Source organism: Dromiciops gliroides, chromosome 1 (assembly GCF_019393635.1).
Source record: "Dromiciops gliroides isolate mDroGli1 chromosome 1, mDroGli1.pri, whole genome shotgun sequence".
In the NCBI taxonomy this organism is placed as follows: Eukaryota; Metazoa; Chordata; class Mammalia; order Microbiotheria; family Microbiotheriidae; genus Dromiciops; species Dromiciops gliroides.
This window is the reverse complement of record NC_057861.1, coordinates 115792285-115810347: the sequence shown is the minus strand read 5'-3', so window position 1 is coordinate 115810347 and position 18063 is coordinate 115792285. Positions and strand designations below refer to the sequence as shown.

General features: G+C 36.1%; 1 protein-coding gene across 3 annotated transcripts; it reads right to left on the bottom strand.

Moving 5' to 3' along the window:
• Nucleotides 1-13558: 13558 nt before the first annotated feature.
• LOC122735034 (septin-10-like) lies at nt 13559-14860 on the bottom strand. 3 transcript variants are annotated; one of them, XM_043976284.1, is made up of 3 exons: nt 14823-14860; nt 13834-14261; nt 13648-13703 (listed from the first exon to the last, which is right to left on the bottom strand). In XM_043976284.1, exons 1-3 carry the CDS (start codon nt 14858-14860, stop codon nt 13648-13650), a joined length of 522 nt encoding a protein of 173 aa, XP_043832219.1. The 3 variants fall into 3 exon arrangements, with proteins under 3 accessions (XP_043832217.1, XP_043832219.1, XP_043832218.1); XM_043976283.1 differs by having other exon boundaries at nt 13834-14764; nt 14831-14860; XM_043976282.1 differs by having other exon boundaries at nt 13559-14860.
• Between the last annotated feature and the right edge of the window lie 3203 nt (nt 14861-18063).

Genomic DNA, 18063 nt, shown 5'->3' with positions numbered 1-18063 from the left:
TCTGCCCCTGCACCACCTTGCTGCCCAGAATTTTATCTACTGCTTTGTAAGACATTAAATGCTCAATAAATGTAGGATTACCATTTTTACTATCAAATGATATAATGAATGAAAAGCACTCTGTGATTTTAAAGTGATACATAAATGTGAATTATTATTCTATGATAGCTGACTTTGCACATTTAAAAGGCTAAAGCTATTCAACTGAGGGCATAAAGATATATATTTGTACATTTACTTAAAATGGGTTATTATTAAAGACTATAGTCCAAAAACCAGAATTAAACAAATTTCAGCAATGGCAATTGAGATTTGTTGAACACTTTCAATTAAAACAGAAATACTAAAAGAAACTATTCCAAAATTTATTTTATCATAGTAGTCACAGAATTTACTCATCAATGTTGCTATACTCTAATCCTTTATACTCCCAAGGTCTTTAAAGACAATGCTGTGAATCTACCAAACCAAAATATATCCCCTTATTAATTATGAGATAGATGTCAAGCGTGACTGTGGCCAAACATTTTAACACCTTGCAGGCAACCTGGTGATGAGGAGTTATGATTTCATTTAGTCTGCTTCTTGGAGTACAAACATAGTTTGTCCCCAGGATCATAATTAAATTGACTATAAAACTTTTCAGGAGACGATTTGTTTTGTTTTGTTTTGTTTTAGTGAGGCAATTGGGGTTAAGTGACTTGCCCAGGGTCACACAGCTAGTAAGTGTTAAGTGTCTGAGGCCGGATTTGAACTCAGGTACTCCTGACTCCAGGACTGGTGCTCTATCCACTGCGCCACCTAGCTGCCCCGACGATTTGTTTTTAAAAGTGAAGATAGTGGGGGAGGGGGGAATCTCATTGACAATACAATATATACATACATATATATGCATATACATATATATCTTCCACTACCTGCATAGTATCTTTCATTTTCCTATATTGAATAAAATGTTTATGATTACATATTAGGGTTCCATTATAAACTCCCTTTCAGTCATTATTAATAATGATGGTTACATATATATATATATATATATATATATATACATATATATATATATATATAGAGAGAGAGAGAGAGAGAGAGAGAGAACACTTTAAGCTTTTCAAAGTGTTCTACAAGTATTATCTCATTTTATGTTAACAACAACCCTGCTGGTAGAAGCTATTACTAGCCCCATTTTACAGATAAGGAAACTGAGGTAGATAGGGGTTAGGTGACTTGCCTAGGGTCAAACAACCAGTAATTATCTAAGGCTGAATGTAAACTCTTATTGCCTGATTCTAATTCCCATGTTCTATCCACTGGGCTACCTAGTTGTGATGTATGCTCAAAAGATTTTCAGATATGAAGTAAATAACAAGTACTATTCCCTTTAGAGTCTAAATAATTTCCTTCTCCCTCCATATATGAATATAAGAATTGTTACAAATGTAAATATAATTTTAATATAGATCATTATACACAAAGAGGAAAGTCAATAAGTAGGAGGGGAGGGGATAAGAAAAGTGGGGGGAGTTGATAGAAAGATGTTCTAGTTAAAAGCAAAACACTTTTGAGGATGGACAGGGTGAAAAAAAAGAAAGCCAATAGGATAATTAGGGGAAGAAATGGGATGGAGTGAAATACATAGAAATTATAACCATAAAAAATTTTATTAAGTTTCTCTGATAAAGGCCTTATCTCTCAAATATATAGAGAACTGATTCAAATTTAAAAGAATGCAAGTCATTCTGTAATTGACAAATGGTCAAAGGATATTTTTCAGATGAAGTAATCAAAGCTCTCTATAGTCATATGAAAAATGCTCTAAATCAGTAATGATTTATTATTTTTATTTTTACATGTACTAATGATTAAGTGAAAATTAAAAGAGCCTATCAGATTGGCTCATATGACAGAAGAGAAAAATGACAAATGTTGGAGGGCATTTGGGAAAAGTGAAACTAATGCACTGTTGTTAGAGTTGTAAATTGAAAACCATTCTGGAGAGCAGTTTGGAACTATACCAAAGGGTAATAAAATTATGCATAAACTTTGGCCCAGCAACACCTCTACTACATCTATATTGCAAAAAGATAAAAGAAAAGGGAAAAGAACTTATTTGTACAAACATTTTTATCAGATCATTTTGTGATGGCAAAGAATTGGAAATTGAGGGGATCCCCATGGATTGGGGAATAACTAAACAAGTTGTGGTATATGATTATGATTGAATCCTATTGTGCTATAAAAAAAAAAAAGATGGACAGAATGCTCTCAGAAAAACTTGGAAAGACTTACATGAACTGATTCAAAATGAAATAAGCAGAACTGAGAGAACATTGAACACAGTAACAGTCACATTGTATGATCAGTTGTGAGTGATTTAGCTATTCCCAGCAATACAATGACCTAAGACAATTCCAAAGGACTAATGATGAAAAAATCCTATCCACCTCCAGAGAAAGAATTGATGGAATTTGAATTTGAATGCAAATGAAAGCATATTTTTTTAAACTTTCCTTATTTTTTCTTGTTTGGTTGGTTTTGGGTTCATGTTTTCTTTTACAACATGACTAGTAAGGAAATATGTTTTTCATAATTGCACATTTTTAACCTATATCAGTTTGTTTTATCCACGTTATACTTGATCACCATGGGCCTCTCCCATACCTATGTATCTGTCATGAGCCCTCCTTTTTTCAATTGGTGTGAACAATATGAAGATGAATTGTACCAGGGCCTTTCTCTCAAGGAACTTATGATCTTGAGAGAAATTATTAATAGCTAACAATTTAGAAAGATTCAGATTTCTCCCTTTGATCCTGATTTCTAGACCTCAGTCTTTGAAAATTGAGCTAACCTTCATCTCTATCCAAACCTCAACCAGTTGGGGAAGTCATTGTGCCCTACTCAGGTTTGGGTGGGGATAAAATTCTTTGAATAGGGGCGGCTAGGTGGCGCAGTGATAGAGCACCGGCCCTGGAGTCAGGAGTACCTGAGTTCAAATCCGGCCTCAGACACTTAACACTTACTAGCTGTGTGACCCTGGGCAAGTCACTTCACCCCAATTGCCTCACTAAAAAAAAAAAAAAATTCTTTGAATAGATTGCCCAATGCTAGGAGTAACTTAAGAAGTAAATGACATAATCAAAGTTCAGGTCCAGCCCCTCATGGTAATATTCATTTTCTCATTAATTGTTACTCAATCAGAATTGACTGCCACCTTCTGGAACATCTCTCTTCCAAATAATCAAATGACCATCCTTTTATTAAAATGCTGGTGGTATTAGTAAAATGATTAAATTACTCAGAAATTATGTCTCTCAAACCTTTTTATTTTTTTGTTTTTGGCTTCACAATGAGGGTTAAGTGACTTGCCCAGCGTCACACAGCTAGTAAGGGTCAAGTGTCTCAGGCCAGATTTGAACTCAAGTCCTCCTGAATCCAAGGCCAGTGCTTTATCCATTATGCCACCTATCTGCCCCCTCAAACCTTTTTAAATGCAAAAATCTAATAGAGGAGATGAAAACATATATACAAACCTCTATAATTCAAAATAGAATGTAATAGCTAAAAGAAACACCTACCATGTTGGGTAGTAAAGTCAGGGTCCAAAATGATCTTGTAGGGGCCAAATTTAATGTGGAGAGTTAATTGGGTGGCTCACCGTAATATTGGGGTTCAAAAAATAATGAGGGACCTCTGAGGACACTCCTTCTTAGGGTTGGCCAAGTTTAAACTAGGTGGCTAAACATCTAATCATCTTAAATGGGTACTTAGTAGTTTCTCATTCACACCCAATTCAAACACTACTAAATCAATCAGGTTGGACACCTGGGTGTCTGCCAAATTCCATTATTTTACATGGAGTGTTTCCTTGATGAAATAATATTTATAGATTAGAATCCTTGGTCACACTTAATAAGGTGAAATAAAATAGAGATAAAAGTAAAGTATTTCATTTCATTTTGATCAATTTCACAAATGCAGCATGGGGTAGAATAGGTAGATAATAATTTGCTGAAAAGGAACTGGGTTGGGGGGAGGTTAGTGGCTTACAAGTTCAATCTGAATCAACTATGCAACCAAAAAAATGAATACACTTCTATTTTTCATTAAGAAAGACATGGAGTTCAAAATGAGGGAGGTTATCAAGTGATACATTGTATTTTGAGTCCTACATTTCTTTCTTTTTTGTAGCAGCCACTTTAATTTTTTAATTAGTAATATTTTTTCAAATCACAGGTTAACATAGTTTTCAACATTCACTTTTATAAGATTTTGAGCTGCCAATTTTTCTCCTTCCTGCCCTCCCCTTTCCCCTTACTAAGACAGCAAGCATTTTGATATGGGTTATATGTGTACAATCACGTTAAACATATTTCCACATTAATCATGTTGTGAAAGATGAATCAGAATAAAAGGGGAAAACTAAGGAAAGAAAAAACAACAAAAAAATTGAAAATAGTATGTTTCAATCTGCATTCAGACTCCATAGTTCTTTCTCTGGATGTGGAGAGCATTTTCCATGAGTCTTTTGGAATTGTCTTTGATCATTGTATTGCTGAGAAGAGCTAAATCTATCTTAATTGTACAGGATACAATGTTGCTGTTATTCCAAACAATGTTCTGCTGGTTCTACTCACTTCACTCACTATCAGTTAATATAAGTCTTTCCAGGTTTTTCTTAAATTTGCCTGCCTATCATTTCTTAAAGCACAATAATATTCCATTACAAACATATACCACAACTTGTCCCAATTGATGGGCATCCCCTCAATTTCCAATTCTTTGCCACCACAAAAAGAGAAGCTATAAATAGTTTTGTACAGGTGAGTATTTTTCCCTTTTTCATGATGTCTTTGTGGTACATATCTAATAGTGTTATTGCTAGATAAAAGGGTATGCAGTTTTATAGCCCTTTGGTCATAGTTCCAAATTGCTCTCCACAGTTCTTGGATTATCAGTTCACAACTGAGTACTACATTTCAAGAGGGAAATTGGTAAATTGGAGAGCAAGCAAGGGAGGACAACCAAGATAGTTAAGGTCATTGAGATCATGCCACATGTGAATTGGCTGAAGAAACTATTAATATTTAGCCTGGAAAAGAGATTTAATTAGCAAAATCATAACTATCTTCAAAAACTTGAAAGACTTTTTAGAGGAAAGGGAATTAGATCTTTTCAGAGATGGCAGAATGAATCATCGTATTGCTGAATTCAAATCCAGCCTCAAAAACTTCCTAGATGTGTGAGCCAGAAAATCACTTAACCTCTTACCCTCTCAATTTCATCATCTGTAAAATGGGGATAATAAAGAGTGGCAAACATAACAAAAAAATTTAAAATATTGGATATTAGAGGAGATGTGGGAAAACTGGGACACTAATCCACTGTTAGTGGAGTTGTGAACAGATCTAACCATTCTGGAGAATAATTTGGAATTATGCCCAAAATGCTATAAAACTGTGCATACACATCCAGCAATACCACTGCTAGGTTTATATACCAAAGACATCCCCAAAAAGAGAAAAAGACCTATTTGTATGAAAATATCTATAGCTGCTCTTTTTGGGGTAGCTAAGATTTGGGAATCAGAGGGATGCTCATCAATTGGGGAATGGCTAAAGAAGCTGTGGAATATGATTGTAATGGAATATTATCATGCTATAAGAAATGACAAGTAGGATGATTTCAGAAAGGTCTGGAAAGACTTATATGAATGGATGTATAGAGAAGCAAGCAGGACCAAGAGAACGTTGTGCATGGTGACAGCAAAATTGTTTAATGAAGAACTGTGAATGACAACTATTCTCAGCAATACAATTATCCAAGACAATCCCAAAGGACTAATGACGAAGCATACTATCCACCTCCAAAAAAAGAACTGATATTGATTGACCACAGACTAGTGCATGCTGTTTAACTTTCTTTTATTTGTATTCTTTTGTTCATTTTCTTATGCAAAATTAATAATATGGAACTGTTTTACATAATTGCACATGTACAACTTATATCTGATTGCTTACCTCCTGGGGGAGTCGGGAGGGGAGGGAGGAAAGGAGGGAAAGAATTTGGGACTCAAAACCTCAAATAAAATATTTATTACTGTTTAAAAAAATAAAATCTTCCACAATATGAAAAAAGAGGATAATGATAGGATTGTTGCGAGGGGAAGAATGACATTTCTCAATCACTTTGCAAACCTTAAAACACTATATTAATGTTAGCTGTTATTATTATTCTTGGATTGTAGTGTAGAGAAGCACATTTAAGTTCTATAGAAGGGGAAAAAATCTAATAATTCAAAAGTGGAAAGGGTTACTTGAAGAGACACTGTTTTCCTGACTACTAGATGTCTTTAGGAATGCCTGAATAACCATTTTCTGGAATTCTCTAAGAGACCTTCTTATTCAGAAATAGGTTATATTGGTGCACCTAGGTGGTACAGTGAATAGGGCACATGCCTTGGAGTCAAGAGGACCTGAGTTCAAATCTCACTCAGATACTTAATAGATGTGTGGCCCTGGGTAAGTCACTTAACCCCACTTGCCTTAAACATCCAGGGCCATCTTACCACTGCACCCAGATAGCTCTAGAGAAGTGAGGTTGGTGACCTTGCACAGCCCTCCTTCAACTAAATCCTGCTCAGTGGGAATCACAACATCACCCTGATATCATGATCCTCTTCAAGAATGAAGGACAAATGGGAGCAGCTAGGGGCCACAGTGGATAAAGTACTGGCTTTGGATTCAGGAGAACCAGAGTTCAAATCCAGCCTCAGACACTTATTAGCTGTGTGAACCTGGGCAAGTCACTTAACCCTCATTACCTTGCAAAAACAAAACAAACAAACAAAAAACAAAACAAAACAAAAAGAATGAAGGACAAACAAAAACAACAATAAGTTGTACTAGATGGACTTCCTCCTAATTCTTCGATTCCTTTGGGAAAGAGGATTTAGTAGGACTGGTGAAAATGAATAAGTTCACAAGCTTAGCTCCAGCTGATGATCTGTTGCCAATGTCATATCAATTTAAACACATATCTTTTTGACTCAGCCAAAACAAGATGAAGTCCATAGGGTTGGATTCAGAACAACCTGGCACTTAGATCAATATGGGTTGATTATCTTCCTACCTGTCTATATCATCTTCACACGAACAAAAAACAAAACAAAACAAAACAAAACAGTGACATGTTAAATACTTAAGAGAAGTAATTCTGTTTGCTATTAAGGGAAAATCTCTTCTTTATGATTAATTTCTATTTAAATGGAAGAGAACCCTAGACATGATCATCCCACAGCTTGAGACAAATTTTCCAAGCTGGGAGTATTCTTACAAGTCTCTTTGTCAACAAGATTGTTTCTATCCTTTTTCTAGAAATAGAAGCTTTTAATGTCTCCATCACAATTCTCTAAGATAAAGTGTTTTCTGGGAAAAGTAGAAGTAGAAATTATAAGATTGAGGGAAAATATTTAAAGAGGACAAATGGTTTAAAATTATTGCCTCCATCACCCCTCAAACTCTGATAGAGATGGCCTAGGACTTGAAACTCAAGAGCCTTGGTAATAGCAGTTCTTCTATCTTTGTGTCCTCAACCATCCATCATCCTGAGATAAAATCCTTATGGACATGCAGCCTGGCAACTGCTCCTCCAACTACTGTAGCCACAACTAGTGAAGACCCCAATAGACTGAAAAGCAAAAGTTCTTGCCACCAAAGTCGTAGGCCCTGTCACATGATTTAAAGTAAAAAACAGATCATTTATTGGTGGAAATGACATTAGAGAAGTGACATCAACATGTTCTTTGCCATTACATTCTAAGGATCATGGGAACTTCCATCTGATTTGCAGATAAAACCTCTCAAGATAAAACCCCCATTAACATGGGATCTCCTTCAGAGTAAGTACTGTCTTGTTTTCTCATTATTTTAAAATTTCCTTTCCTTTATTCTGAATTTAAAAAATAAAACAAGCATTTCCATAACATGGCAGAATAGACAAGAGGTGACTGCACATGAAAATGCAATTCTATTATTGTACAATTTGTTATTCCTTACAAGAAAGTCATCATGTAAATGTCTTTTTTTCCCTTTTTCTCTTCCCTGCCTTCACTATACCCTAAAGATGGCTACTATAAAATACAAATATGTATACACACACACACACACACACACATACACACCCCCCAATCTATCCCTTCTACATCATGATTTTCCCCATCATACTTTTGATATATCACAGATTGACAATGGAAATTGGGCGGGGGGGGGAGTTCTATGGAAGCCAAAGACAAAGGCCAGCAGATGATAAAGAAAAGTTTAGAAACTCAGAAATGCATAAAAAATATGTATTTTATTTTATAATATCAACTTACTTTATTTATTAATATTATTACCATTTATATTTCTCTGGTACAAAGGGAAGGTCAACAATTTTTATTCAGATTTTCCAGATCATGGGAGGAGGAGGAGACTGTGCCTGTAATGTAGAAGGAATAATTATGTGTATGTGTATGTGTATGTGTATATACATTTACATGTACATGTGTAAAATCATTCTATACATACTACTTTTTATCAGCCTTCCCTGGATGCAGATACTGTCTTTCTTCATAGATCCTTTGTAGTTAATTTGAGCAATTATAACAATCAATATATTGTGGTAAATATTATTTGTGGTAAAGATTAATTTCAAAAGTTTTAGTTGAATCATTTGGGAGGGGCCACACCTGGCCCACCCTGAGATTACATATGCTACTGAGAAGGACCTCCCCTTTTCCGGGAGGAAAAACTTAACACTACCAGAAGGGAGGCAAGTTCCAGGAAGCAGGGCATGTTCAGAAGTTCTTACTCTTTCGGCCTGGTGGATCTTTCTGGAGGTGTCCTGGACCTGGCAGAAACACATGTTTTGCTCTGTTTTGGGCAACTGCATTTCTAATGAGTAACTGTAGACTGACCGGGGTTGATGAGTTTAACCCTAAATTCCTTTGAACTAGCTTAATTGGGAACACTCTGGGTTTGCATAAGCTAAGCTTAGAGTTAAGACTATCTATCTGTATTTCTACTTCCTTATTTCCTTAATTGGTTTCACCTTTGTGGTTTAATTAATTCCCAAGTAATAAAACCTGATCCTTTATGAACTAAAATTCAGAGGCTCCTTTTATTATTGGCCTGGGAGGAATATATAAAGAGGAAAGTTCAAAGGGAAGTTTAAACCTAAAAGAGTCCCTCATATTTCCAGGACCCCAATATTAAGGCAAGTCACCCAAATAACGCTCCGTATATGAAATTTTGGCCCTCACAATATCACAGTTGCTCAAAGTTGTTCTTAAAACAATGTTGCTATTATTATATGCAATTTTCTCTTGGTTCTTCTTATTTTACTCATTATTTCATGCAAGTCTATCCATGTTTTTCTAAGATCATTTAGCTCATCATTTCTTATATCACAGTAGTATTCTATGATGATCACAATTTGTTTAGCCATTCCCTGATTGTCAAGCATCCTCACAATTTCCAGCTCTTTCCCACTACAAAGTGAGCCGCTATCAATATTTTAGAAAATATAGGCTCTGTTTCTTATTCCCTAATCATCTTGGGAAACAGACCTAATAGTGGTATTGCTGGGTTAAAGGCTATAGAGAATTTAGTAACTCATTGGGTACTGCCCAAATTGCTCTCTCAAATGGTTGGATCTCCTCCGACATTTGTTGCTTTCCCCTTCAATCATTTTAGATAGTCTGATAGATATAAAATGATAACTTAAGGTTGTATTAATTTGCATTTCTTTAATCAATAATGATTTAGAGCATTTCATATGATTATAAATTTTTATTTCTTCATTAAAAACTGTCTGTTCATATCCTTTGACCATTTACCAATTGGGAAATGATTTGTGTTCTTAAAGATTTGAGAAATCTTTATATATTTTTGAGTTATGGAGACTTTTATCTGAGAAATTTTTAAAAATTTCCCCCAATTTTCCCCCTTCCCTTTTGATCTCGGCAACATTTATTTGTACAAATCAAAATGTATGTCTATTCTTTTCCACTAATCTACCTTTCTATTTCTTAGATGATACCAGATAGTTTTGATAATTACTTAATTATAATATAGTTTAAGATTTGCTACTGCTAAACCTCCATCCTTTACAATTTTTTTCTTCCAAATTAATTTTAAAAAATTTTTTAACTCAGTAAATTTTTTTTTGGTAATTGGGATGGCATTGAATACAATTTTTCATTAGTTCCTTTGAGATTTTGAACTGTTTTTCTTCCAAATTAATTTTTGAATTTTTTAACTCTACAAAATATTCTTTGGTAATTGGAATGGCATTGGATATATAAATTTTTTTAGGCAAAATTGTCATTGTTATTATATTGGCCCTGCCTACTATGAAAAAATAATATTTCTCCAATTATTTAAATCTGATTTTCTTTGTATAAAAAGTTTTTTAAAAAAATAATTTTGTTCATATAGTTCCTGGGTTTGTTTTGGCAGGTATATTCCCAGGTATTTAATACTGTCTAGAGCAGCTTTAAATGGAGTATCATTTATTATCTCTTCTTTCAGGGTTTTGTTAGTGATATGTAAAAATACTTTCTAACCTGCTACTATGCTAAAATGATTGTTTCAACTAACATTTTATTTGAGTCTTTCAAATTTTCCAAGTATATCATCACATGTATTTTTCTGTTTGTATCCTTAGTGCTTAATAGAGTGTTTTGCAAATGGCACAACTGCTTAATAGCTTCATTGTGCATTCATTAATGCTGTCTGCATAAGATTTTCTTTAATGTTGATTTAACCAAAGTGTAGATTGACAATGTTTGTATGACACTACTTTGTATGATACCTTTAAAATAATTTTGTGTTGTGTATGAATAAAATTTCCATATACAAAGAGGAAAATAACAGATTACATATGAAACCACAAATCTCCTTAATGTACCGCTTGTTTTTAACTATATTATAAATTTGATAGTTTCAAAGCTGTCCTGTTTGTTTGTGTCTCTGTCTGAACTTCCTTCTGTTTTCTTCCATGTTTATGATTCCTTTAAAAGAAAGGATCGTCTCTCCATTGCATTCAGAATAATTTCTCTCCCCTTTCTTTGTTCTCTTTGGCATTACGTCTCTCTAGTTTCTAATTACAACAGCTGTTTTTAGTGCAGATTGGCTGAAAGGGTCCAGTGTTGGGAGACCGCAGGAATCAGAGCCTGCTTTACCAGCTTACTCTCTTCCATTTGGAACAGAGCATTCTAAAAGAGTGAGTACTGAAGTACTGAAGGCTTGAGGGGAGCAAAACAAATGATGAATGTGCTCCATGTGGTTATGTAACAGCCTGTTCAAAATGTCTGAACTAGATTCTTTTAAGATCCCATTACTGGTTCCTATTGAAAGTTTCCTAATGGCCTTAAGAGGATTTTTGTTACCAACATGATTCTTCACTCCAGTTACTATGTTGCACATGTTCCTTATTACTATGCCATTATTCGTCATTATTAAAACCATGAAAAGAATTAGATATATAAAGAAGAGATGAAAACTGGATTCCCTCAGCTGACCATATAGATTGACTTCCTGACTGCACAAGCAGGAGAGGTAATATGGTGACATTGCTTTATTTTTATATTTATATGTACAGAAATTTGTCAAGTCAAATTATTTATCAAAAGTATCCTAGTATGAAAAATGACATTAATGAAATCCTTTTACTGCTACCTAAGAATTAGAAATCACTTAGTTATTTTTAGAATAATATCAAAGCACTCTACATCTAAACATTTAGTGTACTTGGACAGTAGAGAATTACCTAAAATTTGTTTAGCATCTTTAAATAGTAAATAATAGGGGGCAGCTAGGTGGTACAGTTGGATAAAGCACCAGCCCTGGATTCAGGAGGACCTGAGTTCAAATCCAGCCTCCAACTCTTGACACTTACTAGCTGTGTGACCCTGGGCAAGTCACTTAACCCTCATTGCCCCACCAAAAAAAAAAAAGAAAGAATTACACCCTCAAACATCCAAACAAACAAAAATAGTTAATAGTATAACTTCCTAAACTCTAACTTTTCTTTGTGTTATGGGGAAAATGGGGTGGGGGTTTGGGACAGGGGTTGGGGTTTGGGGTCCTTAGGAATTCCTCTTTAAGAATTACACCCTCCTGCACACAAATACAATAGAATAAGATAATAGTTTATTTAGGGGCTGGGGAAGGGAAACCAAGAGAGAAATCCTTGGACTTCTTCTCATAGGGTGAAGGCATGGCATGGAACATGGTTCTGAGATATCAGTCTTCTCAAACGGGAGACAAGCAGATACTTTTATAGAGGACTGATGGGGGTGATCATCTGAGTGTGGAAAGTTACCTTCTTGGGGGAGGACCACCCCCCACTGGTGGTGGCTGGGGGAATTGGGTGAGGGGTGGCTGCAGATCTCTCAAGCCATCTCTCTCCTCCTCCAGCCACAAAGGCAGCTGCCACACCTAATCTTATCTCCCCAGGAGTGGGGGAGACTGGAATGAAGGGTGGTGGTCCAGGAGCTAGCTCAGTCCAGATCTGGTTCCACTTATTTCTTTAGGTGTGTCTGTCCTTTGGTTTAGTTTCTCAAGGAGAAGGTTCTTTGAGGTACCTCAGAAAACTTCTGGGGTGGCCTGGGACCATAACATTTGTATATGTATTCGGATAAAGATATTAAATGATTCCACCTCTTTTTTCTTCTTTTTTCTCTCCCAAGCAAAATAAGACAGGAATTAAAAGAATAAAATGACTAGGTAGTACAAATCAATAGTCAAAATCAATGGGATACAACCAGATTTCACATCATAAAGACATATGAAGTGATTATCACTTGAAAATAAGTTGATGTGTCTGAGTCTGACTTTTATGTACTCATTAAAAAACAGTAACAGCAACATAGCAGCCACCAAGACATTTATCAATGTGGTAGTCTGAAGGATTCACTCTCAAACTGGATAACACACCTTATGAAAATCATCCATAGAATTATTAAATGGTAAATAGTCTTGGTTATTTCTTCTATTTCAGAAACTATCTGAGAGTTAAATGTCATTTAGTTTGCTTAAATAATCAAAATGATCAAGTTTCAGTAGGGGGAGATGGTTCTTATACATATGTGAATATAATTCATAGAATAGCTGAGTGAGGTGTTTAAATGATACTGAAGTTTTGTCTTTGGTACAATGAACTTTCAAAGCGCCAACAATCTGGCAATACAGAGAGACAATCTGAGTGTATCTTAAAGAAACAATATAAGAAATAATAATTGAAGCATAATATGTTATTGCCACATATATTGTTAGTTCCTGTGGTCATCCACCAGATGTGCCCTTGGGGGAAAAACAGCAAAAAAAAAAATAGAAAAAAAGAAAAAGAAAAAAGTGAAAAGAAAAAAGTCAGCAAAGAAAATCAAAGCATACTTGTAAACATTTAATAACTTTTGCTTGTGTAATCATCTGTGCTACATAAATCTGGAACTTCCATATTACATAAAGTTGGAGGTCTTAAGAGCTTTAAAAAAAAAAACTGGTACCAGATGCATTTAAAGGCTGGCTTTTAGTTCAGATGCAGCTTTCCTTTTACCAAGAGCACTTATTTCGTCGTCTAAAGTTCTTCTCTTTTCTTCAAGTTTCAGTCTTTCTTCTTGATGAATTCTTTTAAGATGTTCAAATTTTGCCTGGAGCTCTCTCTCAGCTTCTTTCAAAATGGCTTCTTTCTCTTTCACTCGCTTCACAAACAATTTTTTCATCTCCTCTTCTTTCCTTTGAAGTTCGCCAAAAGATTCATACCTTTTGAATTCATAAGCCTCCTGAACACTCACAGGTTTTTTCTCTAGGTTTGCATCTTTAAAACCAGTTTCCTCCAGTTTGCAACGCCTATAATTTTCATAGTGTCGAATATGGGTTTGTTCTCTCAAGTCTTCCATATTTGTGCAAATAAGCATTTCCCGGAGTTTTACAAAGTCACAGTGATTTTCATTTTCCACTTGCACAATGCCCCAAGGGTACTGACGAGCTTTCACCATCTTATTTCCCAGCCTGACCTCCTCTGTGCTACCCACAACAGCAAATGGTAAATGTCCGTTCATTGAAGCATTAAGCTGAGCAACAGTTTCATCATCTGTTGGAAAAAGGTATATTTGGATTCCATTGGTGACCAATTCATTCATGAGTCTAAGCTTAAACTTCTGCAATTCAGCTTTAGTAATTGTATCTGCTTTGGCAATCACAGGGATTATATTTACCCTACTATCAAGTTTCTTCATGGTTAATAAGTCAAGGGTCTTAAGGGAATGACCTGTAGGTGAAATAAAGTAAAGGCAGACATGGATTCGAGAATCTCGGTAGTTAAAGAGCGATCGTTTAATCTTCATTTCTTCTTGGAGATAGGCCTCAAATTGAGCATCTATGTAATCGACTATTGGTCGATAGCTATCTTCTTTATTTATCTGGTCTCCAAATCCCACTGTATTTACGATGGTCAGTTTCAAACGGACATTGCTTTCCTGGAGTTCATATGTCTGGGCTTTAAGTCTTACGTTTGGGTGAAAGTGTGAGCATACGGAGCTATCAAAATTAGTGTTAAACAACGTGTCTATCAGGGTTGACTTTCCGATTCCAGTTTCCCCAACACAGAGAATGTTGAAACAGAACCCTTGCTGAATGGACCTGTTGACTAACTGATCAGGCAAACTTTCAAAACCCACATGGCCAGCTATAGTTAAACAACGAGGGTTTTCATCTGATATCTTTTCTTCTTTGCAAGGTTGGGAGGTGACACAAGTTGCTTTGATTCCCACAAGAGACTGATAGACCATATGCCGTGCCACATCGGAGGAAGCCATGGTCCCCAGGTATGTAGTGAGAAGCGGGCTGGGCGGGATACAGGAAAAGCCGAAGCCACAGTTTCCCTGCCCTCTAGCCTCCAAAGGTGGGGGGAAAGCCTAGGAGGGAGAAAGTAAGTCGCCACAGCTACCGCTTCGGGCTCCCCACGGTTGGAATTTAACCGGCGGCAGGAGACCGTCTCGAGCACGCGGGGTCGGGTGGACTAAGGTAAGAAATCCCGAACCCAGAGGCTGGAGAGGGGGGAGCCAGGGCCCGGCTAAAAGGATTACATCTTGAAAGAAATGCAGGTTTATCCTAGCTTAGAACCTCTTAAAAGGAGAAGCCTGGGGCTTCTCTGTACTTTAGCCTCACCATAATTCAGCGAAGGATGATTCCACTTTCTTGTCAGAAGACAGGTTCAGAAAGAGAAGACGACTTGCCTCAAAGCCAAATCAGCCTCTGCCTAAGCAAGTACAAATGTGATGAGACAATGTTGCTCCTTTAATTTAAAAAATCTTCAGTGGCTCCCTAGGGACTCTAGGAAGAAAATAAATAAAAATCCTGTTGGGCATTTAACACAACTCCCTACCATCTTTACAATTGTAGCTGCCGCTTTTTAAGTAGGAAACTGGTAAGATAAGACCTATGTTTTGTGTCATTTATTTTGTGAAACTAGATGGAAAATGAATTGGAGAGTGGAGAGACTGGAGGCAGAGAACTAATGCATTTTTAAAAGTACCATTTTAAGACTTCTTTTGTGTGTATATACACATATATGTGTGTATGTATACATATGCAAACATTTCCATATCTTTCTCTCTACATGTATGTTTGTGTGTGCAAAAAAGCATCATTGAGGATGTATGTCATATCAAAAAAATCAACTTAAATTTTTGATACTTTTTCTGTATAATGTATATGTACATCTAAACAGAGATATAGATAAATAACACTATCTACCATCATCTACCCACTGCTCCCCTCCAAATAACAGCTTTTACTTAAAATAAATACATATAGTCAAGCAAAACAAACCAACTCATTTTCCATGTCTAGGAATGTATGTCTCATTTTGCACCTCTACAATCCCTCTGTCAAGAGTGGGGAGAAATATTGAATAAAATCAAAAGAAGTACAGCAGGGAACATAAATACACACATATGTGTGAATATCTATGCATATATATATTTATATATATGTACATACTCATATTTGTATATAATAGAGACTTCACCTGTGATTTTCTTATGAGGAATTTCTTTTACCAAAGCAAATTTCCACCTTGACTGCAACTTGCCATATGGAGAATGCCTGTGATCACTGAAAGGTTAAGTGACTGGCCTAAGGTCACACACTCATTATGTGTCAATAGTAGGACTTGATCCCATGTATTCCTGACTCTAAGGCTTACTACCTATCCATCAGATTTAGAATTATATCCCAAACATCACTAATCTGTGACTTTTGGACCAAGGAATACTACTACTAGATCTATAATTTTAAAAGATCAAAGAAAGAGGAAAAGAACCTATATGTCCAAAAATGTTTATAGCAGCTTTTTTGTTAGTAGCCACAAACTGAAAATTAAAGGGGTGCCCACCTATTAGAAATGACTAAATAAGTTATATGAATACTGGGGCAGCTAGGTGGCACAGTGGATAAAGCACCAGCCCTGGATTCAGGAGGACCTGAGTTCAAATCCAGCCTCAGACACTTGACACCTACTAGCTGTGTGACCCTGGGCAAGTCGCTTAACCCTCATTGCCTGGAAAAAAAAAGCAAAAAACAATATATTAATACCATGAAATATTATTGTGCCACAAGAAGTGATGAAAAGAACAGTTTCAGAAGAAAGTGAGAAGACGTCAATGAACTGATTCAGAGTGAAGTAAGCAAAAGAAAAACAGTTTTATAATGATCACAACATTATAAAGAAAAACAACTTGGAAAAACTTTCTATGTGATGACAAAGCATGATTGCCAGAGGATTGATACCACCTTTCAGAGAGATGATGCCTTTTTTAAAACTAGCATTGATTTAGTACTTTAAGCTCTGCAAAGCCTGATACATATATAATTTTATTTGATGAGGCAGATGCTATTTATGAACCCCATTTTATGGTTGAGGAAATTGAGGTAAAGGTCAAGTGGCTTGCTCAGTGTCACATGGCTAGTGAATATCTGAGACAATATTTAAACTCAGGTTTCTACCTGATTCTATGTCCAGTGCTCTAGCCACCGAACCACCTGGTTTCCTTTCAAATGACTTAAAATGAAGAATGATATAAATTTTTGGATATGGTCAATATGGAAATTTATGGTCTTGGACTATATTTGCTATGAGGGTTTATTTATTGCTCAGTGGGGAGTTGCAGTGGGAAAGATAATAAATGCATGTAGTTTTTTTTTTTAAAAAAGGCTTAACAGGGGAGCTGATATTTTACTTTAGTGACAGTAGGAAGACATTGGAGTTAATAGGTCATATATTACTGAATTACCTTGCATCACATTTTGTATTATAATAATAATACCTCTATCAATTGAAAGAATAGGTTGCAAAAAAAACACTTCGTGAGAAACTTCTTTAGCAAAGATGAAAATAGTAGTCTTGAGATGTACCCCATGCTCTGTATTGGATTCCCTTCATACCTTGGTAGGCACTTCTTTCCTCTCTCCTTCTCTAGGGAGGCAACAAGCTTTTATTAAAACCTTAATATGCCAGACACTTTGTCAAGTGCTGGGGATAAAAATACAAACAAAAAGATTATCTTTGCCATCAAGGCATTCCCATTGTAATGGTGAAAGACAACACACATTAGGAAGAGGATAGACTGGGAGTGGGAAAGAAAACTCAGAGTACTCACATGGAGACATGACATTGAGGTCTAAAAAGCCAAAGCACAGCTGGGAGGGGAACAAAGGTGGCAGGCCTGGGACTTCCCCTGAAATGGAGCCCTGGAGATGAGCGCAGCAATGAGAGAAGGGGACCAGAATGAGAGAGGTATGTTCTAGGGTGAGAAGGCCATAGGAACAGATATATCTTTTAGAGTGGGAGGGCCCAGGTGCTGAGGGAATTGAGGGAAGATTCAGGGTGTGACTGCAATTGAGGCAAGGTGTTGAAGTCCAGAAAGTCAGAAGCATAGCCAGCAAGGGAGGGAAGGGGAATCTCCCCAGCTTACTTTGTCCTTCATCTTGGGATGGTCTGAAGCTTTTTGACAAAGAA